The sequence below is a fragment of the Rhincodon typus genome, chromosome 2 (assembly GCF_021869965.1).
Source record: "Rhincodon typus isolate 14 chromosome 2, sRhiTyp1.1, whole genome shotgun sequence".
NCBI classification, from domain to species: domain Eukaryota; kingdom Metazoa; phylum Chordata; class Chondrichthyes; order Orectolobiformes; family Rhincodontidae; genus Rhincodon; species Rhincodon typus.
This window is the reverse complement of record NC_063333.1, coordinates 88,734,425-88,761,877: the sequence shown is the minus strand read 5'-3', so window position 1 is coordinate 88,761,877 and position 27,453 is coordinate 88,734,425. Positions and strand designations below refer to the sequence as shown.

The 27,453-nt window shown below is 38.0% G+C and overlaps 1 protein-coding gene across 2 annotated transcripts in view; it reads left to right on the top strand.

The window, feature by feature from the left end:
* The window catches only part of LOC109913710 (zinc finger protein 385D), a 360,208-nt gene that overhangs the window by 325,496 nt on the left and 7,259 nt on the right, over nucleotides 1-27,453 (top strand). For both annotated transcript variants that reach the window (XM_048618223.1, XM_048618215.1), the window contains 3 exons: nucleotides 17,464-17,688; nucleotides 26,088-26,269; nucleotides 26,390-26,491. In XM_048618223.1, coding sequence (XP_048474180.1) covers nucleotides 17,464-17,688; nucleotides 26,088-26,269; nucleotides 26,390-26,491 — 509 coding nt within the window. The remainder of the gene's footprint in view (nucleotides 1-17,463; nucleotides 17,689-26,087; nucleotides 26,270-26,389; nucleotides 26,492-27,453) is intronic.

The following is a 27,453-nucleotide window of genomic DNA, read 5'->3' as shown; positions in this document are numbered from 1 at the left end:
CCTCTCTCTCCCAAAATTTAAAAAAAGCTTGCATGTACACCCTAAATTAAGAAAAATAGATCAAAAACCTCCATAGTCTGTACAAAACATGCTATCACAAGATGTTCAATCTCTAGGAATGATAACCATTTGTGTTTATGTGCAGTGCTTTTTGTAAAGCACTTTTACAGCTGGTGACCTCATCCACCCATGTAATTTGAGACTTCTTTTCTCTCCTGTTACACACACTCACTTTCTGTAACGTGTATGTTATCATAAAGGAAATAATTATTGACTTAACATTCAGTAGGTTTATAAGCTCTAGAATCCTAATCTACTGTTTCCAAAAAGGCCAGTGTTTCTGCAGCTGAAGTATCTTGAACAAGTTTTGTTTTTATTTTCTATGTTTCCCAATCTAAAAGGCAACATTCCCAATTCGTACTTGTCAGAAATATTATGAAGCCAGGTACGCTAGAATACCCATCAGGAGGATTAACATGTCAAGCATTGCTGACAAAAATATCTTACTGCATCTTCTTTGCACCATCTAGAGGTGAAAACTTAAGGACATGTTTGTCCAGGTTTAACTTTCTTAATGTCCAGCATGCCTGAAACAACTTTTGAAACGTGTATCGTTACCCAATGCCAGTCCTTTCCCCCCATCCTCTTGCACGTGTATTTTTATTGAAATATTTGTGCAATGCCCTCTTGAATGCTTCAATTGAAGCTGCCTCTACCACACTTCCAAGGCAGTGAATGCCATATCCTAACCACACACTATATGAAAAAGTATTTTCTCATTTAAAATTTAAATCCGTGCTCTCTCATTGTTGTTCCTTTTACAAGCGGGAACAAGTTATCCCCATCTATTCTGTCCGGGCCTCTCAGGATTTTGTAAACATCCATCTTGTCAACTCTTGTCCTTCTTTCCAAGGAGAACAATCCCAACTTTTTCAATCTATTGTCATAAGTTTCTCATCCCTGGAACCATTCTTGTAAATCACTCCTGCAATCTCCCTAATGCGTTTACATCTTTACTACTATGTGGGGCCCATACCATACACAATACACCAACTGAGGTATAACAGTTGTCTTATACCAGTTCAACATCATCTCCCTGCTTTTGTACTCTATGTTTCTATTGATAAAATTGAGGATACTGGATGTTTCATTTACTGCTTTCATTGCCAACCTACCCTGCCACCTTTAATGATCTGTGCACTTGCAATGGTTGCACTTTTAGCTTTATTTCTTTATTTTTTGACTTCGTACTAAAAAGGACTGTCATGTTTAACTTTTAAGTGTTTTAACAATACACTAAGCGAGGCTCATGTTTAAGTTTTAACTTTGTTCCTTGTTTCTTTCTACCTTTTCCTCAAGTTTTTGTACCTAGGCTGGCATCATGTGCAGTGACATGGAAAACTTTTCACTGTACTCCAGTACTTTCAGACTTGAATGTACGTGATAATAAAGCATAAATCTAAAATCTAAACCTATATACCCAGCACCCATGCTTCTGCATCCCCTTTTGAATTGAACTCTCTCTTTTAGATTGTCTTTCAATGTTCCTCTGAAAAATAATCCATTACTTCACACTTCTCTGCACTGAAACACAGCTGCCACCTATCTGTCCACTCCGCCAACTTGTCCTTTTGGAGTTCCATACTGTCTGTCTCAAGGTTAACAACTCTTCCAAGTTTCGTATCATCTGCAAACTTTGAAATTGTCCTATGCACACCATGATCTAAGGTATTAATATAACCAGAAAAGCAAAGGTTGCAATACTAAGCTCTGAGGAACTCCACTAGAAACGCTCCCCCAGCCCGAATCGGTACTCCTGGTGGATTGACCGGAGCGGCGGTTGCATCGGCAGCGATGTGATGGGCCCAGTGTTGAGCTCCTGGTGATGAAGTGGTGGCGGCTGTAGCCCCAGAGCGGGATTCCTGGAATGGACTGTGATGTGGGGTCTTGGTGGGAATGGAGCCTGTTACGGAGACCCCTTTCTTGCATCACCCCCATCCTGTCAAGTGGGGCAGAAGAGGGGAGGAAGAACTCTGTCTTTAAATAAACTTTAGTTCTATCTTAATATCTTCTGTACCTCAAAATGGTGCCGGAGCATAGTGCCATATGGCACTTTTGACTGTATTTGTTAAATACAAGTAACTCTGTATTATTCAATTCAATTCAGCTCAAAAAATATCTATTGACTTTTACTCGTTGTTTCCTATTGCTCAGCCAATTTTGTATCCACATTGCTACTGTCCCTTTTATGCCATGACCTACAACTTGCCTCACAAGTCTGATGTGTGGCATTGTACAAAACACTTCTGAAAGTCCATGTACACCACATCAACACTGTCACACTCATTGACCCTTTCTTCCCTATCCTGGGAAAAACTTCCAGCAAATTAGATAGAAACAATTTCCCCTTTAAAAATCCATTATGACTCTTCTTCATTAAACCCACCTTTTGCCATGTATCTTCTGATTCCATCCTGGATAATGGCTTCTAGAAGGTTCCCCTACCACAGAAGTGAAACGGACTGGTCTTATCCTTATAACCTTTCTCAGGCCATAATGTTTACAATTTTCAAGTCTTCTGGCACCTTCAACATGCCAGAGTCTAGGGTAAACTGAAAAATTATCGCCAGAGCCATAATGTCCATTCTCACTTCCTTCAAATGCTTGGATTTATCTCCTCTGGTCCCACCGCCTTGTCAACTTTAATACCAGCAGTCTATTCAATATGCTTCCCTGACCAATTTTGAACCCTATTAGTGACAAAGTTACCTCCTCTATCACTATTATCTAAGAAACACTATTTAGAATATGCAAAATATTGATTTAACATCTTATCTATGCCTCTTAGTGTAAATCCCCCTTTTAGTCCCTAATTGGCCTCACTCTTCCTTCACCACTCTTTTACTCTTTATACACCTACTTTAGGACATTTATTTTTTTGTTGACTATGAGTCTTTTCTCATAATTCGTCTTTGCTCCTATAACTTGCTTTTCCACCTCCCTTCTGAAACTTTAGTATTCTTCTTGGTTCTCAGTTTCATTTTCATACTGACACTCATTAGCTTCTTTATGTTAATTTCTATCTTCTTTGTCATCCAGGGAGCTCTGGATTTATTTGTCCTATTTTTCCCATTTGAGGGAATGTACCTTGCCTATACCCATTCTATCTGCTCCTCAAAATTAGTCTATTGTTCAGTTATTGTTCTATTCCCAGCAGCCTCTTATTCTAGTCAATACTGCCCAGCTGCATTTCAGTCGAATTTGTCAATTGACTTTTCTCACTTTGGATAGTTGCATGTCGTTCTCCATTGCCATCCTGAACCTTATAAGACAGTGATCACTGTCTCCTGAATGATCACCCAGCAGACACCTCATCCATTTTGCCCACCTTATGTCCAAGAACCAGGTCCAATAGTGCATCTTTTCTTGTTGGGCTGGACACATACTGCTGTGTGTAATCCAGAAACATTTGCCTTTTACTGCTCCCTACAAGTATCTCAAGTAAACTGATTGCTGTGCCAATTAATCCAGTCTTGATACATCACTACTTTAAGAGCACCAATTGAAAGATATAACTCTGAAAGACTACCTTTCCATCTGACAGTCAGGATCTGATCCAGCAGCATATGCTCAGAATTACAGAAAATATTCTTGGATGTGTACGTGTTGTTGATGATATTGTGTTGGTGGGTACAACCAAAATCTACATTCACTTAAGGTGGCAACTCATTGTCAACATCAAATAGTGCCAGGTCGATGCAAGTCAGGTCAACTTTTGTGGTTGTAGATAGTCAAGTATTGGATCTGTAAGCACCTACTTGCTCTCTAAGATTAAGAAGAACTGCAGTGGTGAATCCGAAATTTTACCTTCTTGCCACTGTTGAAGCCAAACCAATTCAATCATCCAGTGCTTTCAAAAGAGCTTTTAATGAAAGATAACTCCATATAGACAGCAGAAGGACTACTAACATGTGTTTGAAAAAGTAGAGCTAACATTGTCAGCAGAAAATTATAATGAATAAATGAATGATTTTATTGTCACGTGTATTTTACAGTGAGAAAAACAGTTAAATACAGAGTAAAGCTTCTCTACTGTCACTGCAGTCTAGTGTCATTTTGAATAGTTTTAAAAATAAGAAAAAGAACAGAAAGATATAGTTTAAAGAGAGTCCAACAGTCCTGAACTGACTCATCATCAACGATGCCTGCACCGCCATCTAGACTGGACCTAACCAACATTAAAGTGGCCACTCTTCAGGGACACTGTTGGGCCAATTCTCCTCTGCTGTGCCTTGCCACTGCCTGTGCTGGACCCATCGTCAGAGTCTTATCTCTTGCCGCTGGGCCCACCTCGTTGATGTTGCTGTGATGCCCTTTGGACCCAAGCAACGATGAAGTCACCGATCCTCAGGTGCTTTCTTTCACCGGTGGGACTACCTCACCGATATCGCCTCCGCCGATGTAGCAGCCGCGGATTCTGATGCCCGATCCTGTGCTCACCCCAGAAAGGTAAGTAGGGGCTCACTTAAGTTCATGCTGCGCTCACTCGCTGCTGCCACAAGATCTGCACTGAGCTCACTCGAGTCCGTGCTGGGCCCATTTGCCATCCAAGCTCAGGACAAGAGGTAACTAAAGGAAAAGAGAAACAAGGAAGGAGAGAAAAGACAGGCAGTTGAATTGGATGAGCCCAGCTCAGGAGCCCTACTCCGCCGTCATCTTGATATATCCTTCATTGTTATGATCCAAGGAAGAAGGCAACCATAGAAGTCAGTCCATCTCCAAAAAGAGTTAGGCGAGGGCATTCTATAAGATGGCAAACTAATTACATATGGATTCAAAAGGGTCTTGCAAGCACAATCCATTTATCCATCATAGAACATGAAATGCTCTGCATTTCTGGATCACAAGATTCCATTCATACCTGTGTATTAAATAATTCATTCGTAAAAACAAACTCAAGCAATTGAAAATTGTTTAGTACAAACATTGATGGGTGTACTACCTAGACTGCAACATTATCCAGCAAAGTACAAGCTTGAAATCTGTTACAAACTTTGCACCAAAATGTTTACTTTATGTGCATTGAGCAGGTTCCTCAATTTCAAAGATAATGCAAAACTTACACTAGAATTGCAGTTGACAGTATGGACATGGAGGTGGATGATGTATTTATGTTCAGTTTGGTGACTTTGGTCTGTACAAATGCAACAAAATTCAGGAAGAAACAACTAATGATGCTGAATTCAGCCTATTTCTATGCTGCACATTGTTTGTAATGTTATGTAATGAAGTGTAAAACTTCAGTTGACATGTTTGATAAGTACTGTCTTCCATAATGACCTATCACCTTAACAAAGCCTTTCCAATACTCTTTTATGGAATGCTTATTTCTGTGGTGTGATGTCTGTCCCAGAAGGTCTTATACAATGCTTCAGTACTCGTGAAATTTTCTCCAAGACATCAGCTTTGATAACAACCTGTCTTCCTGCATATAAGGCATTCAAACATGCAGAAAAAAAATGGAATTAATTCTACCTCTAGAGCAAGGGTTGTATCACACAGAACACGAAATGATTTGGGATTTCACTTCTGTAAATTTGATAAGGACTATATCCTCCAGTCATCTGGAATGATTTTTCTTTTTGCATGATCTACCCATGGGTGGTGTCAACTTGCATTCTAATTAATTAGCTGACGCCTTATGTAGTGGTTCACTGATAACTTTCACAAGTTATACTGTTTAGGGATTTGTATTGGTATTCATGTCCATGATGTTCATGTTTTCCAACAACATCAACAACAATAAATTCTCTTAGATTATCAGATAGAATCTGGTCCAGTCCAGTCTCCACCTATTTTTCCATTTCTCTGTACTACCATTTTGGATCTTACAATGCATTACTTGTCATTCTAGAAAGATCAAATATGGTCAAGAGATCAATAATGTGTAGACTTAAAATATTTCTGTCTTTGTTGCAACTCTTTAAATCCTTGGCAGCTACCTTGTAAAAAAGTCACATACCAATAGAACAACGTGACGTGGTGGGGTCCTCCAAAACATCTTGGAAATTTCACTTATCCCTTCCATTAGAATTGTGTATAATTTATCAATCATATTTGCATCTTTAGCAGGACTTTTTAATCATTGACAAGTAGAATGAAGAAATTGGACAAGTAAGAAAATTTACTTTTTTTCTCTCAGATTTTTATAACTTTTTTTCATTAATACTTAATAACCTTAATAACAGCAGGTTTGATAAACAAATAGAATAACGGGTAATCTGCAGATCAATTGATTTTCCAGAAACTGTGAAGATTTATCTTTCCTTTTTCATAACAGGTTTATTCAAATGATATCTCATGTAGGCTACATAAATATTATAAAATGGTTTACTCCAGTCATTTTGCTTTGGATTACAATTCTTCTCAGTGATATCAATGTGTTGCCACCACCAATCCTAAAGCAAGCAGTGTGTTTTATACTCTACAACTTTTTAACGATCCTTACCACTTAATCAAAATAGTAACATTTGAACCAAACTGTTCCACTGACAGTAAAAATGCTAGAACCATCTAATAATACGCATTAAACAACAGTATGACTGAAATATCACAGGAATAAAACACCTTGTCAGCAGCAGAATATGTTCAGATTGACCATTACCACGATCGTCTTTCTTGTCTTGAGGAACCTACCCTTCACTATGGGATCAACTGCCCAAAAGTGGCACTTTTAGCCATTCCTAAAGAATATATTAACTGTTCCTTGGATATTCTTGAAATTGATTTGCCTATAAAATGGATTTCCAAATTTGTCTTCTGTTCTCTTAGCCAGATTTGCTGAAAGTGTTTTCATCATCTTTGTCCCTTTTATTAATTCTTCCATTGCTTTGATATCTACATTCACTATCTGAACTATTTTGAAAACTGGCAACCATTGAGTTTAAAATTCTTTGGAATGGACACTCCAGAATGTCTCATTATTCCTTGAACTTTGAATCGTCTGAGTATTTTCTCAGGACTTTTTTTCTTAATGCAACAGACTGCTGGTTCAGTGTGTGATCTTCTTCAAGAACTAAACACCTGTTAGAATCTGTAGCCTGTCATTACAAGGTACAAGGAATTTAAAAGTAGAACTATGTCAAGGATCCCTAGTGTGAATTTTGTTAATTTTTTTAATGCAATTTTAAAGCTAATGATATATTCTTTCATGGAATGACCATCAGTTTTCTGAAATCTATTAAATTCTGCCTATGCCTCATAGGCATTTAACAAAACAATTTTTGGAGACTTGTTGAATTCTTAAAAGAAAAATTCTAAATCTTATTCACTATCCAACTGACAAGTATCCAGCTCACATGCATTTCTTTTTTTTTGTCTTGTAGGAAATGTAAATTCTAAGGCCATAATTTTTTTTCTCTTTGTTAAGGATGTAACCTATGATCAAATATTTATCCTTTCACTGATCATATGATTCAGACCCCAGAAGTATCAGAAGATACCCTGACAAATTACACTTTCTACCATCTTTCACGAATGCAACTAGAATTTGAATTATCTGTCTTAATTATTTTCATAGTTTTCGAACTTTAACGATAGGCAGCCATCCCCTGCATTATATTACACACCAGAAGGCTCGACTGTAAAGGGTAAAAGTGGAGCCAGTCTTTAAATAATTTTATAAGCACTTATTTACAAAGGTACATTTGACAAACACAGGCCTCCTAACCCAACAATCATCCTTTCAGACTATCATTTTTTTAATCGCACAATTATATCCTTAGTTATTTCTTACTGCTTCCCTACAATTAATTACAACTAATATGCATTTTTTGTCATGTGCCATCGTTAGTATGTTAGTATAACATTAAGAATCATGCTCATAGTATCTTTGTTGTGTTATAGCATGTGACATGAGGGCATAACTATCACACTTGAAACATGACATGCAGTGGAAGCGTGTCACTTTTTTAAAATTAAACTGAATATGCCTGTGATTATATCAGTGCGTAATAAAATTCTGTTGGATCTTTCAATACTATTTTGCTCATATCCTAGTTTTTTACGTTGTGAAGAATAACATCAACATTGCTGCATCAGATAAAAATACCCTGATAGAGGCAATAATTACACAATACAATTGACACTTAGTAGAAAATGGAGAAAGTAATAAGCCGCAAATATGTGGTCTCTGATTTCAGTTGGCCCTAGGTTGGAGTGTGGAATCAATTTTTCTGGAACTATGGAATAACAAGCGAAAAAGCTCCTGAAGAAAAGCCTCAGTTTAGCAAAAACCATGAATCAGCAAATAAAAGAGGCATGTAAGAAGAAATTCACACAGTCTATTGGGGATTATTTCTTCAAGCAATAAGTTGCACAACCTAACCTGGAATGGGGTGTTTTTAGGATCTAGTGATGTGTAATGAAGAAGGATTAATAAGAGTTAAGTGTCCTCTAGGGGTTAGTGAACACATGATAGAATTTCAAATTCAGTTTGAACAGCACAGTTCGAGACTCAAACCAGTGTTAGCTTCAACACAACTACAGAGGTATGAAGGAAGAGTTGTCTAAAGGGGCTGGGAAAATAGACTAAGGAGAAAGTCAGTGGCTGAGCAGTGGCAGACTTTTAAACAGATATTTTATAATGCTCAGTGAAAATGTATTCTGGACACAAGGATGAAATGGATGAATGACGCATGATTAACAAGGAAAGTCAAGAAGTATAGCCAATCAAAAACTAAGGCATGTTATGCAGGAAAAACTAATGGTAGGCCAAAGGCCAGCTGTGAAGAGAAAGAGTAGCCAAAATGAATGTGGGGCCCTTAGAGGATGCAACTGGTGAATTGATAACAGGGAAACAGGGAAATGCCAAATAAGTTAAACCAATATTTCTTCATGGTGGAAGCACTCTAAGCATCCCAAAGATATTAGGATGAGATTGGTGCTAATGGGAGGAAAGGTCTTAGACCATAAGAAAAAGGAACAGGAGTAGGCCATTCATTCCTTCAAACCTGATCCACCATTCATAAGGGTCATAGCTGATCAGACACTCCTCATGTCAACATTCTTGCTCTTTCTGTCACAACCTTTGATTCCCCAACTGATCAAGAATCTATCTATCTCAGCCTTCAATATATACAAGGACTCTGTCCCTATAGCTCTCTGTGACGAGGGAATTCCAAAGACACTCAACCCTCTGAGAGAAAAAAATTCCGCCTCACCTTAGTCTTAAATTGGCACCCCTTAATTATGAGACTATGCCCTCTGATCTTATACTCAAGCCCCTCCGAATTGTGAACAAAAACAAAGTTGCTGGAAAAGCTCAGCAGGTCTGGCAGCATCTGTGAAGGAGAAAACAGAGTTAACGTTTTGGGTCCGGTGACCCTTCCTCAGAACTGGGTTTGTTTCAAGAATATCAGTTGTGTTCTTTTAAATTCCTGATGAATAAAGTCCTACCCTGTTTGGCTATTCTTGATAAATCAACGCTTCAATCTCAGTTATCAGCCTCGTGCATCTCTTTTGAACTGCTTCCAATGCCAATATATCTTTCTTTAATATGAAGATTAAATCTTTACACAGTACTCTAGTTGCAGCCTGACACACTGTGTAACAAGATTTCCCTATTTTTAAATTCCAAACCCTGAGCTATAAAGACCAAAATTCCACTTGTGTTCTTACTTACTGACTGCACCTGCAGACTACTGTCTTGTGCTTCAGATGGAAGAACTGTAAATTCCTCTGTGATGTACTTTTTTGGAGTCTATCTGCATTGAGTCAATCTGATTAGATATTGAGATGTCGTCAAAGATCAATCCTGAACCAGGATGGTCAGCCACTTTATCCATCATTGGTATAATGCACTTAGAATACTGTGTGTATAGTCTTGATCATCACTGAACAAAAAACTATTAAAGCAGCCTCAGCTCAGCTTCTTCCAATACCCTCATCCATATGTTTGTTACCTCTGGACTTGATTCTTCCATTGCTTTCTGGGATATTCCCTATAAATCTAAGCTTGTGCAAAGTCTTAAGTTGCACCAAGATCCATTTATACATTTCCCCTATATTTTGATTATTTACATTGGCTCCAGAAATGTCTTGATTTTACTATCCTCAGCTTTGTTTCAAATCATTCCATAGCCTTGTCCATCCCTACATCTGTAATCTCCGGCAGTTCAATATCCCTCCAAGCTATCTGTGCTCATCTAATTCTGATCTCTGTAGAATTCCTAAATTTAATAGCGCCAGTACTTTAACAGTTTTGCCCCTAGGGTTCCGCACCCCTCTACCTTTTTCTCTTACACTAAGATTCTGCTTATGACCCATTTCTACCCAACTAAGTCTCAACATCAGTGGATTTGGTGTCAAATTTTGTTCAATTATGTGCCTGTGAAATGACTTGGATGTTTTAACATATTAAAGGTACTATCAGAGTAAAATTGTTATTATTATTGCTAGTACAAAAAAGAGAAGACAGAGTGATTGAGAGGATAGAGAGATTGGATTATATCAGATACTATGCAAATTTAGTATGTTCATTGTAAAAGAAAAGGTTGTGAGGTGACATGGTTGCTTTCAGGCTTCTAAAAGTATGAGATAACATGAAGTATGATGAGCTATTTCACCTTGTCTGGATTAGTTGTAATAGATGAGACAGCCTGAGCCAGAAGAGAAATAAAGTCAAAATGAATCTGCAGCAAAAATATTCTCAGTGAGCAAATAATCAATCTGGAACAGACACCCGAGGAACATAGGTGAAGCAATTATTATTGAATAATTCAAGTTCAAAGCCAATGGATTTCTTTCAGTAAGTAACATCTTGGAATGCAGTTTGTGAAATATTTGAGACATGGGGTGGAGTTTAACAGCAGTGATGGGGGTCCCATTAACTGGCAATAATGGATGAGAGACTTGTGTCACCTTCTCAGGATGTCTAATACTATTCTGAGGTAACAGGTACTTACCTTGACAATGACCAGCCTCCCACTGCATTAAGGTCCCAATAGAGTGGAAATTCTTCCCTAGGGCTCTAGTCCCAGTAGTGGCACTAGGAGCTCTATACAGAAATGTATATCATCTACAAGTTTGATTATCATAGTCATTTATGCTCTAACTTTGCAGTGAACTCTTTCGCTTCAGTTTGTTGCAGCCACTGAAATATATTACTTGAAACAAGAACAGTGGCCACTGCCAATATTGACTAAAACCTATAGAGAGGATAAATCCTCTGCAGTCAGGTAAGTGGGATGGGATAGAATTCTCAGGGAGGGATCACAGGCCATGGAAGGGGATAGCAAGGGCAGAGTGCCTTTCTGTAAGCCTCTTCTTCCCAATCCCATTGGGATACTCATTTTATTTCTTTCTGAATTTGTTGCACAATATTTGACAGAGATTGATTGCTACAGTTAGTCAGTAAATTCCTCATTATTGCATAATATGATTTTCATGATGGAAGAAAGTCAACCAAATGGATCTCAGTCTTTTTTTTAATCTAGCAATTTCTGTGTTCCTATGTTTCCCACTCCTCCGCACTTCTGAATGGCAATGCACCTCACCTCGGCACACCGACCTTCAGTCATATGCCAGGTCCACATTGAGCTAGAGAAGTGAAAACTTCACACTATGAAACCCCAAACTTGTGCCCTGACATCAGTAGTCTTGAACAGGATAAATGGAAATGAGTCCTCTCCAAAGCTGACTGGAGGTGATGACCTAATGGTATTATTGCTAGACTATTGATCCAGAGACCCAGGTAATATTGTGGGGATGTGGTTTCAAATCCCACCTTGTTATTAACCATATTAAATTCAAATTCCACTAGAAATCTGGAATCAAGAGTCTAAAGATGACCATGAAATCATTGCTGGAAAACTCATCTTGTTCACTAATATCCTTTAGGAAAGGAAACTGCTGTCCTCACCTTGACTTGCTTACATGTGACTTCAGACCTGCATCCATATGTTTATCCTTAACTGCCCTCTGGGCAATTAATGATCGCCAATAATATGGATACCCATATCAGTGAATGAATATTTTTTAAAATCTCAAAAAACAGCAGGAATGCAGTTGATCAAAACCTTTTTCTTATTGCATGTATTATTAAGTCTACCAAAGAAAGGTAAATTAGAAATATATCTGAGAATTTCTGGAGTCCTGCACATTTGTATCAAAGTAGAATTCAAGAAGTGATAACTTTGTCTTGCCAGCAATTTAAGGAGGAATACTGTGGAAAATGGAAGAAGAGAAATCAAATGGGCAGATTACATTGAAACATGGACTCATTTTCGTGCTTTAATAAATGCCAGTGGTGAATTATTCATTTTAAATAGGTTCCAGAAGATTTTCTGTGGTGCTGATAGGGCAGCACAGTGGCTCAGTAGTTAACACTGCAGCCTCCTAGCACCAGGGACCCGGTTTCAATTCCAGCCTTCTCTGACTATCTGTGTGGAGTTTGCACATTCTCTCCGTGTCTGACTGGGTTTCCTCCAGGTGCCCCAGTTTCCTCTCACAGTGCAAAGATGTGCAGGTTAGGTGGATTGGCCATGCTAAATCACCCACAGTGTCCAGGGAATGTGCAGGCTGGGCAGACTAGCCATGGTAAATGCAAGGTTGTTGGAATAGGGTAGGGGGTGGATCTGGGTGGAATGCTCTTCGGAGGATCAGTGTGAACTTGCTGGACTAAATGGCCTGCTTCCACATGATTGAGATTGTGTTTCATGTTCTAATTATGCATCAGAGGTTATGTTCTTGTGAATATATTTTCCAGTGTACAACAGCGACAAGTAATTGCCGAAGGATTTGGAAGTTGTAACAGAAATACTCAGGGAGAGTCAAGTGTTTTGATTTGTTGCTGGAAAAATAATTAACTGCTTCCCTACATGTTTGAAAAATTACCACTAAAATAGTTTCACAACAGCCCTGTTACCTCCATAGTATTTACAACATTAACATAATACTCCGTAAGTCTTCCCAGTGCAGTTCTGATGAGTTTTTTATTGTGCTGCCATGTCCCAACTGTAAGCAATGTTAGAGATTGAAATATTTGGCTGAGTTGTCAAGCAACAGAAAATTTTACATTTTTTGAACTGAACATGTATTTAACAGTGTTCAGATTTCCCTGTTTCTGACATTGTAAACACCCGAAAATCTGAGATTAAAATGGAAAATGCCGGAATTACTCAGCCATCTGGCAGCATCTGTGGAGGTTCAGAGTTAATGTTTTATTTTCTCCAATTCTGAGGAAAGAGCATCGATCCAAAAAACTTGTTGTTTCCCTTTCTACAAATGCAACCAGATCTGCTAAGCGTTCCTAGCATTTCCTGTCATCATAAAGGTTTGGTTTTATAAAATTCATTAAGCAGTAGTGGGTTGTAACAATGTCAGTACGCTATATTTCAAAGCAATATCAGATGAATTGTTAACCAAACTTTGGGCAATATAATCTATTGAGAATTTGAGATTGACAGAGCAATGTAAGTCATAAAGAATGACAATTGAGTTTTATTTCAAAACTGAGGATGAAAAGCTTCCACTGTTTTTATGCAATCAGTAGTTAGTTTCCAAAGGAAGTCATACCATGAAAGGAGATTATAAAATGCTTAGTCTTCAAATGCAGACACAGGCAGTGCCAGAGACTGGAAGCCAATGTTGGATGCAATGTTAACAAAATTGCAGAATTAGCCCATATTACTGATATACAGTCCTTCTTCTCAGATCATGGTATGACATTACATATTTCCCTGTCAATCAAAGCATTGTTGTAGTTATTAGTGGGATGGTGAACTTTATTTGAGCTTTACTCCACCGGCACCAAATTACCTCTGATACAGCACCACAGAATGGAGTCATTTGTAAATTTACAGTTCACAGCAAGGAATTCTCATTGGCTGTATGGAGATCAAAATGACTAAAGGACAGAAAGTAGAGTTCAGTGGTGGATATTGATTCAGAGATAGTAGGAACTGCCAATGCTGGAGAATCTGAGATAACAAGGTGTAGAGCTGGATGAACACAGCAGGCCAAGCAGCATCAGAGGAGCAGGAAAGCTGACGTTTCGGGTCGGGACCCCTCCCCCCGCCCCCGCCATTTCTGAAGAAGGATCCAGACCCGAAACATCAACTTTCCTGCTCCTCTGATGCTGCTTGGCGTGCTGTGTTCATCCAGCTCTACACCTTGTTATCTCAGTAGTGGATAGTTGTTTTTCAGTATGGACTCAGGTGTGCAGTGGTATTTTCCAGTGATGGATGGCACTCATGCTCTTGATGAAAACTATTAACAATGGACTTTAGTGGAGGGGTATCATTTCAAAGTTTACAAATGGAATAAAACTCAAAAGTGTACTCTGCTATAGGGAAAGCGAAATGTGCAGTGGGGACTGATATGATAACTCTTATAAAGAACTGACATTTATCCAAAATGGAGGAATATTTACTTTTCAAACCAAAGCAGCTATTTGTTGGGTACAAGTTGTAATTCAGCTTGCAGGTACACGATGATAAATGAAACACAGTACGTTATATCTTGCCAACCAAAGGTGAGTTGATCAAATAGAGAAATTTCTTGACTCACCCAGTTAGTCTTGGTGAAAATATACTGAGGGGCACAACTTGTGCTTCATCAGTCTGGGGTGAGGGGGTGCAGTTTACCAAATGGAGTCACACCCACTGACCCCAGGTGCAGCGTACCTCACGGGAGTCGGCAAGTGCCAGGCAGGCTAATTAAAGGGTGTAACTTGGTTCTCTGGAACTTTGTACTAGTAGTATTTAGAAGATATTAGACTCTCTGGCTGTCACCCCACAATCTGCCATTCACCAAACCCTATGGGCCCTTGCACCTTCCATACAAATTCATGCCAACTCAATGCCAACTCATTACTTCCAGCTACTCTCCATAGCCCCTCAGTCCATCCAACTCAATGACAAACCATGCACATTTCATTTCTGTTCTCCTTGTATGAATAATTGTAGGTAATACCATACCCATGGTAGAGAGAAAAAAAAAACATTCATTTACAAATATTCTTTTGATAAAATATGTTGTTCCTACAACTTACCAATCAGGCAAATCATTCAAATATCAAAATCAGGTGCATATGAGGCATGACTATGGATCCAGAACCAATGAAAACATTAGTTCAGCAGGGTGTTCTGTTTTGTCAAGTGAAATGAATTGTTGACTTTACTTGATTGATACCCTTGCTCCTGCTTGAAGCTATTCCTGCCAGGAGATCTGCTGTTATGGTTTGCTATATTCATCTGTCTATGCTATTGTCACAAATCCACTGTAGCTCATCAGAGTTCTGAAGAAGAGTGATTTCCTCTCAAAACACTAACTCTCTGCACAGATGTTGCCAGACCTGTTGAGTTTCTGCAGCACCTTCTGTTTTTATTTCATCATGAATATGTGAAACTTACCGAGAAAGGTTAAAAAAATTCGAACAGGAGGTACGAATTTAAGTTTCAATGCCCTTTTCTAACAATCCTTTAGCTCAGATTGGTTCATGTTTAATGATGTTTTAATGGGATGGCTCAACCTGTAATCAGTTGATTGGTGTGGCCATTTTAAGCTAAGTTCTTTTTTCTTCCTTTCTAATATTCATTTTATTCCATGAAGATTTCAGGTGTTTAAACAGATAATGAAAGTCCATATTTTATTACAAACACCACATTACATAATCCGATTGCATGAACTTGAAAATCCATTGATCTCTGTTTGCAACAGTATTTTGGATGCTCTTTTGTTTGTTAGAAAGAAGAGGAAGTAATTGTAACAAGTCCTGAGTGTGCAACTCCATGCACTAAACAGTGTAGTGTCTGTAGTGTGTGCAAATCAGGATAGGATGCAACAAAGGGGAGCACTCATAGTTCTGATGCTAACGTGGGATGGTCAGAAGCTACGCAGAGAGTAAGAGATTGGGTGTCTTTATTTTGAAACTCTGTTATTACATTATTGCCAGCTTGTTGAAACAATACTTATGGCATTGGCAAAATCAACCATCACTTTCTTCACTGTTACTGAGCTATTTGCCAAGCATATGGTAACCATTATTCGCAACAAGAATAAGCTCCTTGCTGTTTATTTGCACATTCTGCTTTTATTTTTCAAATGAATTATCATTAAGCACACTGAAGGGAACATTAGCTAACATTTTCACTGTTGGAAGAAACCAAAAAATAAATAGGTGCAATAAAACAATCAAAAGGAACAGGCACCATCAGAGAAATGGCAAATATCATACAATTTCATTTTATAAACATTATTATACCAGTGCTAGACTATAAAAGCAGAACTCATGATGTATTGATTCCATAAATCTTATGGATAATTTTGTTTTTAACTTTGCAACAACCATCAAAAAGTTATGTATGACACAGCTCACTGTAGTAGGATCACTTTCAGTTACTCAATTTTCCATTTTCATACTGCTGTTTGTGAGATCTTGCTTGCAAAGATGACTTTGGCATTTCCTATGTAATGAAAGTCACTAAACTTCAAAGTACTTCATTGGCTGTGAAGAGTTTTGGGGCATTCTGATGGCCTTGAATGGTGCTGCGTAAATACAACTACTTTTCTTCCTTGGCAGACAGTGAAAGATACATTCTACAATCCATCATATAAGATACAGATCTTCCATTTACAAGGTGCAAGCTGGCTTTAAGTAGCTGTAACCTCTCTTTGAATTAACACAGTCTAATGGATGAGCTGCTCAGGAAGTGTAATTAGTGCTGGCAACTGCCCCTGAATATTAGAAAGAGAGCCAATCACAGACATGAATGGGGCTTGAACCAACCTCATTAGTGACAGATACCTTGCTCGTCACTGGGCCAAAAAAAATTTTAAAATTCACCTTTAAATTGTCTACCTTTCAGTAAAATTAGAGAAGATGGAAATGTTTGCTCTGCAAAGGCACGATAAATTGGGTTTTGACAAGATGACAACGCATGATGATCAACTTTACTTCACAGAAGATTCAGGTTTAGCCAGTTTTTATTCACATGCTGTATTAGAGAAAGGATCATTGTTCCATTTATCATAGCAGCATTGTAAATTCGAAGGAAACCATCATCAAGTTATACCGCAACAGTTTTCCACGATGGTTCTCCAATACAGCTGGATTTTTTTTAAAATTGTGAATTATGGAAGAAAATCATTGACAAATGTTGCAGGACACAATGGATTGTTGCTGGAATTCATTGACTTCAAACAGCATGCAGAGGGAAAGAACCAAAGGCCTCCCCTTAAAATAATCCTTATCAACTTATATCAACAGAATTATCAACTTATCCATGACCAAATATTGAAATGTGTATTGAAAGAGTGAAGTGATTAAATTGCATTTAACAGTTGATGGATTAGACTTCTGGTTAGAATACAGTTAATATCTTTGCTATATTTACTGAAAGCTAGCTGTGTGACAGAAATTGTTTGGATTCATTTTCGTAAATTTACTTTATGTTGCTCTAGACACCACTCAAGGGACAGCAACAATATCAAAAGTGACAACACTGGCAGCAAGTGATAGTGTAACAACAGAATCCATTTCCAGGTCAGAAAAATCCTTCACATCGAGCAGCTACAACACAGCCCTTTCCAAGGAAACAGAAGAAGAAAAAGCAAAACGGTTACTTTATTGCTCCCTCTGCAAAGTGGCTGTCAACTCTGCCTCACAATTGGAAGCACACAACAGTGGTAAGTTATTGGAATCTGATTTCTTAACTACCAATTCTAAAATTAGTAGCCTTCAAACAAAGCAAATTTATTCAACTACAATCTTTCCATAAGAAATTGAGCTTCTTTATTTTGTTGTTAAGATACTTTGATTAAACAGTGAAAGCCCATTTGCTCAGCAAAAATAATGTGGTGTTAAATAGGAACGTAAGAATTGATGGCTTAAGTACGATAAAGAACTAATGCACGACTGAAGGTTTCTGACTATGAGGACTCTCAGCAGTGGTGTAAACTGGTAGTAGCACAGCGACTGTCCGTTATGAACCCTGGCCCAATTTCTCTAAGAATAAATACAAAGCTTATGAAACGGGCACCTACCAGTCATTTTCTGCTTCAGTCAAATGTTAAATCAGTCATCATAAATCAAATGAGCAAAGTTGAGGGTGTTTTTTTCTCTGTTCTTTAAGTCAGTGAGTCATGCTCTGGAACAACTTCAGGGGGCAAAAACAATCTTTAGGCTGTCCTTCATATGAGACGAGAAGGGTCGGCAAGCTTTCTGACTGTAAAAATGTTCCAGTTCAGTCTGTCCAAGGCCTCCTCTGAAGTCTACATAAGCATGTAAGGTTCACCAGACATCATCCAGCAACAGAAGACTTGGCTGATAGATTTCCTCTGGGAGACCTCAGTCAGTAAAACCAGGGTTCAAAGCTTGAGCCTTCTGGTCTTTATGGCTTAATATCATGTGCCAAAGCAATTAACCACTGAAGTATTTGAGCAACCCCAGCTAAGTTGCTTTACACAGCAAACTGAAACCCTGTTTCACCCTGTGCTGTGTTTCATCCATATCATACTATAAGCCATCTATGACTTGCCTCCAAATATTTCTATAGCATACAATATATGCATTTGTACATTTTACTAGCCAAGTTTGGTGCCTCTTTTTTTGCCCCAAATGCTTAGGTTTGTAGAATGACCCTTAATGTGATGAAGGGACAATATTTCTGCATTCACTTGTTTTTTTTTTAAGCCTGGTCACTGCAATGAAAGATAATTAGGCTGACAATTTGAGTAACTTAACAAAAGAGACAAATAATGTAAAAGAAAGAACTGCGGTTGCTGGAAATCTGAAACAAGAACGGAAACTGCTGGAGTAGCTCAATGGGTCTGGCAGCATCTGTGGGGAGAAAACAAAGTTAACATTTCAAGTCCAATGACCCTTCTTTAGAACTGATATTAGTTAAGAGAAGGTAGTATTTATGCTGAAAGTGGGCATGCGGGTCAAGAGGTGAGCAGACCTCTGTCCTCCAGCATAAATACCACCTTTTCCTAGCTGCTGTTAGTATTGATGAAGAGTCACCAGATATGAGACATCAACTGTGTTTTCTCTCCATGGATGCTGCCAGACTTGCTTCTTCAGCAATTTCTGTTTTTGATTCAGAAAAGTAATGCGTGTGTTGACAATATGATCATAAAATATTCTTTAAAAGTCTGAAATACCATATCATTTTCCTTAGACCTTCAATTTAATCTTCGAATAAAAATGCCGGTTTATCAAACAAAAGTACCTTGATTATAAAATCCAAACATAACCCACGCCCTTCACTGAATTGAACACACGATTAAGAACAGCGATGGAGAAGATTGACAAGCGTGTTGTTGTTGTCCTATCAACTGTCTGCCCTAAACATAACTTTTATAAAGTCATTTCAACTGAATAAAATACTGTCAAAAAAGTGATTGACCTTGCAGTCACATGTCAGTCCACATGCTTGATGATCATTTTCTTCAATGTAGTGCAAGCAAGGATATTTGGACTACCACAGCCGTCATTGTGAATACAAAATCATGTATTGTATCATATCACTGGCCATCATCATCTTGTTTATTATATCATTAATCTAAAACATTCACTTTTTTCCTATTCTTTCCAATATAGTTTAACTTCTGTAAGTCACATGATGACCATTTTAATATTTCCTAATTGTAGCTTGAAGTAACTTATGAAAAATCTTGGCAAGGCTAATTTCACATGTTAAGCCTCAATTAAGAGGAATAAGAGTCACAGGAAAGGCGGGAAGATCCATGCTCCAATTCTTTAATCTCTGCACCTCAACATGGAGGCACCATGACGCGAGCATAATCTGTCTCAGTTTATCATTACAACTAATCCAAGAGTAACAGATAATGTAAAACATTTTCGTTTACAGAATTTGTATTCATCTTCAGACAATGGATTTACTGAGAAACCCATGTTGATGGCTCTGACCTTTGGGATAAATTTCAAATCATTTCACACTATAATATTTAGATGGCTTGCCCTTATTCAGTTCTCAGCGTTACCTCATTACAATGTATCTAAACAGTCAATCAGAGCTCTAAATCTTCCATTCACCTCTATATCCTGATCTGAGGAGGAGACAGTGACATTGTGCCAATGTCACTGGACTAGTGATCTAAAACCTTAGGCTAATGTAAGAGTCATAGAGGTCTATGGTACAGAAAATATCCCTTCGGCCCATCAAGTCTGTACTGGTCAAAAACAGCCACCTAAGTATTCTAATCCCATTTTGCAGCACTTGGCCCATAGCCTGTAGGGCTTGGCATTGTAAGTTTAAGTACTTCTTAAATGTTATGAGGGTTTCTGCCTCACCCACCCTTGCAGGCTGTGAGTTCCGGATTCTCACCATCCTGAGGTGAAAAAAAGTTTTCCTCACATCCTGCCTAAACTTCCTGCCCCTTAAAATGTATGCTCTTGGTCATTGATTCCTCCATAAAGAGTAAATGTTTCGTTCCATTTACCTTGGCTATGCTCATAGTTTAATAACTTAAATGTTCTGCGGGTATGCATTAGAATCCCATCGTTGCAGATGGTAAAATTTGAATTCAATAAAAGAAATTCGGAATTAAGAAACTACCTTAATGGCAACAATGTAACCACTGTCAATTGCCATAAAATCCATCCAGTTTACCAATGGTCCTTTAGGAAAGGAAACTGTCCATCCTTACACAGCCTGGTCTACATGTAACTTCAGACCCACAGCAATGTGTTTGAGACTAACTGATCTGAACAATTAGCACTGGGCTATAAATACTGTCTTAGCCAATGAGATCCATGTGCCACGTTGTACATTAAGAAATTCTCTGTTGCCTTTATCAACACTGCTCTGTTGGCACTTTTCCTTTGTAATGTAACATTGGAAAGTGGTGCATTTTTTATTAAGTTTTCACATTGCATAGCTCCCAGTCAAATTTCTGGCAGAATCAAGCCCAAGAAAAATTAAAAGGTTGAAAACTTTGAGCAGAACCATGGGGAGTCCCTACTTTGTGAACCTAGCAGGTGAGGATCTATACATGCACATTAATTAGGACTTCACTTCTGTCTGAACAAGTAAACTCAGGTAATTTATACTTCAAATTGCAGTTAGCGGTGAGTGAACAGCCTTTGGATGTTTTTGGGTAAATCTTATAACATATTATAAAGGTATTTTACAGCTAAAAACAGGAAATATGCTTCTGCCTGAGAGGATGAGAACTGGACCGTCTTACTGAGAGGGTATTTTACAAATGCATGGAAGCCTAAGTGATTGAATTGAGATTTACTTATAACTCTCAAGTATTTCAACTAGTTGGTTTACTTTAAGGCATGATGCATTATTACAAATGTAGAGGAGAGCAGCTAATCTTATTGAACCTGCTGTAAGATTGCCAAAATCACCTTGAGCAGTATGTTTAACATGTAAAGGTCACAAAGAATGAAGAGATACAGTTGTGGCAGGAATATCATTAATACGATTGCAGAATGGTATGTAATGGACAAATTAATTTTAATATGGATAGATATGATGTGGTGCATTTTGGTAAGAAATATACTGCTTGGATAATATTGATCCAATTGGTTCAAGGAGCAAAGGGGTCTTGGGGTACAGGTACAAAAATTGCTAATGGCCCTATTAAACTTTATGGTTAATTTTAAAGAAAAGCATACCAAGTACTTGGGTATATCTCTCGACAGATCAAACAGAAAAATAGAGAAGTTATGTTCAACATGCGTTGATGCTTAGTTAGAACACACTTGGACTATTGTGCACAGTGCTAGTCTCCATATTATAGAAAGAATATAAAGACACAGGAGATGGTACAAGAGCTGAAAGCAGAATTAAGATGCTATATCTATTAGGAAAGAATGAATAATATGGGATCTTTTCTCTAGAAAAAAGAAGACAAGACCTGAGAGTGATCTTCAAGATTCTGAAAAAGTTTAGTAGATTTGTCTTAGAAAAGATATATCGATTTGTTGCTTGGGGTGGGGAGAAGTATACAATAATAGTCACTAATAGATCTAATGCAGAATTCGAGAAAAGTCCTTTGTCCAAAGAGTGATTGGAATGTGGAACTTGTTGCAACAAGGAGTAGTTGAAGTGATTAATGTAAATGCATTTAAAGGGAACTGGACAAGTACATGGAGATGAACTTTAAGCTGCATATCGAGGTGCGTTTTGATGCACCAACAACCACATTTTGTTTTCAGAGGAAGCGTTTGCCTCCTCATTTCTGGGTTGATGACATTTTTCTCTGACCTTTTTGTGGGTAGAGAATGCTGAGGAAGCACCTTACTTTTGAAAGTCCGACTTATTATTTGTTCACCATTGCTGTATAACTTGGATGTTTGATTTATCTCAATGAAATATAGCGCTAATTCTAATCTACAACAAGCCAATTTATAATATTTTAAAATATCTCAGAACTCTCAGGATTTTCAACAACACAGTTATGGTCTCAGCTCAGATTTTTGGATGTTTTTGCAATCTTCTGTGTTTACTTAGCTCTCTAGCTCCATCCATAGGATTAAGCAATTAAGTGGACTATACGTAGATCAGTTACCAGAACAAGATAATCAAACACAGATCAATCAAACCATTGAATAATGCACGTTTGTTTTGCCTTCTGGTTCCCATAGGTTGGAAAACAATTACATTGACAAAGTTTCAGCAAGTAGATTTCTTTCTGCCTCCATGCAGCTGGTAGACTGCTACGTTGTTACTTACACTTGACAGCAAGCAGCAATAAAGATGGAACTCAAGATATGCATTCTCATCATAATTATTTCCTAGTTATTCACCAGGATATAAGCACATAATAGCTATTTTTTTTAGTTGAAATGTTGAATGGAGATCCTGTCTGCCTAATCTGTTGAACACAGATCAAATGGCAGGGAAATATTCTGCTATTCTGTTCTTGTCAACAAAAGCTCATTATGGGACCTTAACCTGAGTAATTTAGCAATTGAAATTGCTGACAAAAAAAGCAATGATTACTTTTTTTTATTCATTCATGGGATGTGGGCATCACTGGCTGGGTCAGCATTTATTGCCCATTTTTGGCTGCCCTTGAGAGGGTGGTGGTGAGCTGCCTTCTTGAACCACCGTTCTCCAATGCCATTAGGGAGGGAGTTCCAATATCTTGACCCAGTGGCAGTGTTGGAACTGCGATATGCTTCCAGGTCGGGATGGTTATTTGGCTTGGAGGGGAACTTGCAGGTTGTAGTGTTCCCATGTATCTATTGCCCTTGTCCTTCTAGATTGAAGTGGTCATGGGTTTGGAAAGTGCTAAGGAGCCTTGATGAGTTTCTGCAGTACCACTTGTAAATAGTGCACATTGCTGTTACTGAGTGGAGAGAGTGCATGCACTGCCAATCAAGTGGCTGCTTTGTCCTGGATGGTGTCAGGCTTCTTGAGTGTTTTTGGAACTGCTCTCATCCAGGAAAGTGGGGAGTATTCCATCACACTCCTGGCTTCTGCCTTGGAACTGGCAATGAAGTACTTCAGAATTTCTCAATTACATTCCAAGATGTACCTGGAGAGTGGTGGCCCCTAGTGAACCCCACCATAGTTCAAATTCTACGATGGTAAATGGTAAAATTTTAATTCAATTAAAATAACTGTAATTTGAAATTATGAAATCATGACAATCTGACCACTGTCAATTGTGTCAAAGACATCGGCTGGATCACTAATGTCCTTTAGGGAAAGAATTCTGCCATCCTTTGTAATCCAGACCTACAGCAATGTGGTTGACTCTTAATTATCTTCTAAAATAGCCTAGAGGGTTCAAGGGCAACTAGGAATGAGCAATAAATCCGGATCTTGCCAACTGCACCCACGTTACATCTAAGAATTATTTAAAAATTCAGTGAGTCTGTGGGGTCCCTGTGGTGCTGTAGTTATTGTTTTTTTGTTATTACAATGAACAACAGGTTTTAATCGATTAATTAATTATTTTCAGAGTATGCAAACTAATAAAAAAAAGTTTTTCAAATCTGTTGCCATTATTAAAGATGACAAATGTGTTGTATAGGCTTAAAACAGTTAACTGGAAATGCCTAGGATCCAACCCAAGAAAATTATTGAAAGGATCTAAGATTAAATTAAAAATAGATCTTTGAACTAGAGATACATAATGAACTAGCTGATCAATTAGTTTCAACCATGCTAAATTACATTGCCTAACTTTAACAGTATTCACTGTGATTTGGATATGTAACAAGGCCTTCAGCTCTTTAATCAACAAACTGCAGTGAATAACATTGTAATTAATCATTTCTTTCTATTTGATAAGTAAAATATATGCAAAAGGCTCAATGATTTAGTAAGAGACCTGTTTGTCACCAGCAAGTACTCTTACCATGTCATGAATTTCATTCGCATTATGAATCATCAGCCATTGCTCATGCATTAATTGTCTTTGAAGAATGGCTCATTATAGAAGGAACACCCTTATTCTTTGCACAGTTTTAAATCTGCATTAAAGACTTTTGTGGTTCGTGTGGGATTTTTCTGTCTCCTTTTATTTAATACTGTGGTTTTTAGTAAATAGCTTATACAATGACTTAATGTGCAGTACATCTTTTGGAGATGAACACAGTTTCTGAAATAGGGAATTGAATACTTTCTATTTTACTACTCTCAGCTGCGCTCCCCAGAGAAAATTCTTTACTCCTGTTTTGCAAACAATGGGGAAATATGAGCACTTGCAATGAAGGACCTTCAAATCAAACAGAAAAAAGCAGTTACATTTTTGGATTCACCATTGCCTTGCTGTTTTTCCTATCAGCTCCATTAATCTAAAGTGGGCCTAATCACAAGGTCTAACGCATTGTTCCTCATGGGACAAGTCTTAATTGGCACCATCCTCATTTCACTGGGAAACCAGAGAACAAAAAATAGGTATCCAGAGAAAAGGTGTTGCAATTGTATAAAGGTCTTAAGTGTGTTTTTGTTAAGGAGAATTTTAATTTCACTGCAAGTAGAAAGCAGGTAAAACCTTTCTCCAACATATTTTTAAACTAGCCATTCAAAAAATAAAGTGCCAGTAGTAATCTGAGGATTGCAGGCTTGCAACTGATTGGCCCCATCATAATATTTGTCTTGACCAGCTCAGATGTCTCATACTTAGTTGGAAAATCCTCCTCCTGTTCCAAGATTATCCAGGAGAATATGGATTCATTTTTCACAAAATATTTTAACTACTTCTCTGATCCAAAATCATTTCCGATTCCGAATACAAGGAGCTTGCGTAATTGCTAATCTTCAAAAATGGCTCTGTATCCTGCTAGTCCGCTGCTTGCCACATGCCTTACTCCTTCAAGGCCTAATGCTGTTTCAAGCCTGTCCTACAGTTCTTTTTCTATCTATTAATCTTCATCAAATTCATCATCTTCATGAAAGCTACCACCTATTCGTGACCCAGTTCGTTAGAAGTGCTGCCTTTACCCTTATCTTTACTCTTGATATCTCAATCCACCCTCACATTTCCACCAGCAATTATCCCTTTTTTTGTTTGTGAGGTTCTTCAAACTTTCATTTAAAATTCAACTACATATCCGCCACTCAATTCTTGAATACAATTCATAGCAATAAGATTGTAGTAAATATCAATAATATTGTCCTTCACACTCATCAAAGTGTGTTATCTGCCCCAGTCCTTTTCTGTCTCTCTGTAATTGTCAATGCATAATCCTCTATCACCTCCCCTCTTGCTTCCTGTCCTATTGTAACCAGTGATTCTCCCACGCTGTATTCTCCATCTATGTCCACAATTCCAAAATCCCCCAAGATTTTAATGTGGGCACCCTGCATATGTTGGTCTGGAAATTAGTGTGCACATCACCCATCCTTTTCTCATTACTAGCTGCAATATGGGTAACTTTCACAAACCAACCTGAGCTCCATGACACTTTCTTTTCTGGTGAACATCAAGCTGTAAACTAGATAAAACTTCTTTTAACCAGTTTAATTTTTTCATAATGTGCAATATCAGAATACACATTTAGAATTTGTCAAATATTGCCAACCTAGATATCAGTTTCTATCTCTACCCAAATGCCTTTTGTTTTAATGATGTTTTACAATTTACTTCAACAGGATCGAAGCACAAAACAATGCTGGAAGCCCGAAATGGCGGGGGTCCAATTAAGGCATTCCCCAGACCAGGCGTCAAAGGGAAAACTTCCACCAACAAAGGCGTCACTACCGGCCTGCAGAATAAAACGTTTCACTGTGAAATCTGTGACGTGCATGTCAATTCAGAAACACAACTCAAACAGGTTAATCTTAAAAAGATGATGGATAAATCTTTTAAATGCAATAAATTTTGTGTTCTCCTGTGCCATAAAACATCATCGATTTTCTTTGTATTTTGTTTTTGACTGTTTATTTCAAAACAGCACATAAGCAGCAGAAGACACAAGGATAGAGCTGCAGGGAAGCCTCCAAAACCCAAATACAGTCCGTACAACAAGCTTCAAAGGGGTACCAATGCACTTGCGGTAAGCGCATGCATAAATGCGGTAAGCTCAGGAAACTATACAAATATCCATAACTAGGTAATGATAATTGAATGCTCATGGATTGCACAATATAGACAAGGAGATGCTTATGATCATATTACAATAATCATTAAATAAAAAAGTGATCTATAACTGTTTATTACAGAGCTGGTAGCAGAATACATATTGATAATTGTGTGAAAGCAATGGTATACCTTTTTCTGCTTTAGAATCTCATTTGGCTAGAAAGTCATGGGAGAAACTATGGGAGTACAAACCCAAATTTTAGATTTCACTGACACTGAAAATAACTCTAAACTGAAACAAAGAACTGTGGATGCTGGAGATCTCAAAAACAGAAATTGCTGACGAAACTCAGCAGGTCTGGCAGCATCTGTGGAGAGAAAGTAGGGTTAACATTTTGAGTCCAGTGACTCTTCATCGGACCTGAATGTAATTTGACTAGAAGAAGAGTAAGGCATGATCACTCGCTTCTACCTATCAAATTTTATGTTTTTAATCAATACTATGCTGGAAAATATCATAAAGATATTTTCTACATTCGATGATGTAGGTCTGTTCTAGACCCTTCTTGAAGGAACTCTAGTGCTTCTTTTCCCCCTACAGTCAATATTATGTTGTTGGCAAATTCACTTGAGAATCCATTAAAATGTATTCACTACTTAGGGCAAATAAATAGGATAAAGGGAGAGAATATAGCCATGTTCGTCTAGTTTGAATGTCTCAAGAGGGGAGTTAATAGGAACTAATTCCAAGACAGAAAGAACACGCATCCTAATGTGAATCCATATTAGTACATAAGAGATAGTAGGAACTGCAGATGCTGGAGAATCCGAGACAACAAGGTGCAGGGCTGGATGAACACAGCAGGCCAAGCAGCATCATAGGAGCAGAAAGGCTGACGTTTCGGGCCTAGACCTTCATCAGAAAAGGGGGAGGGG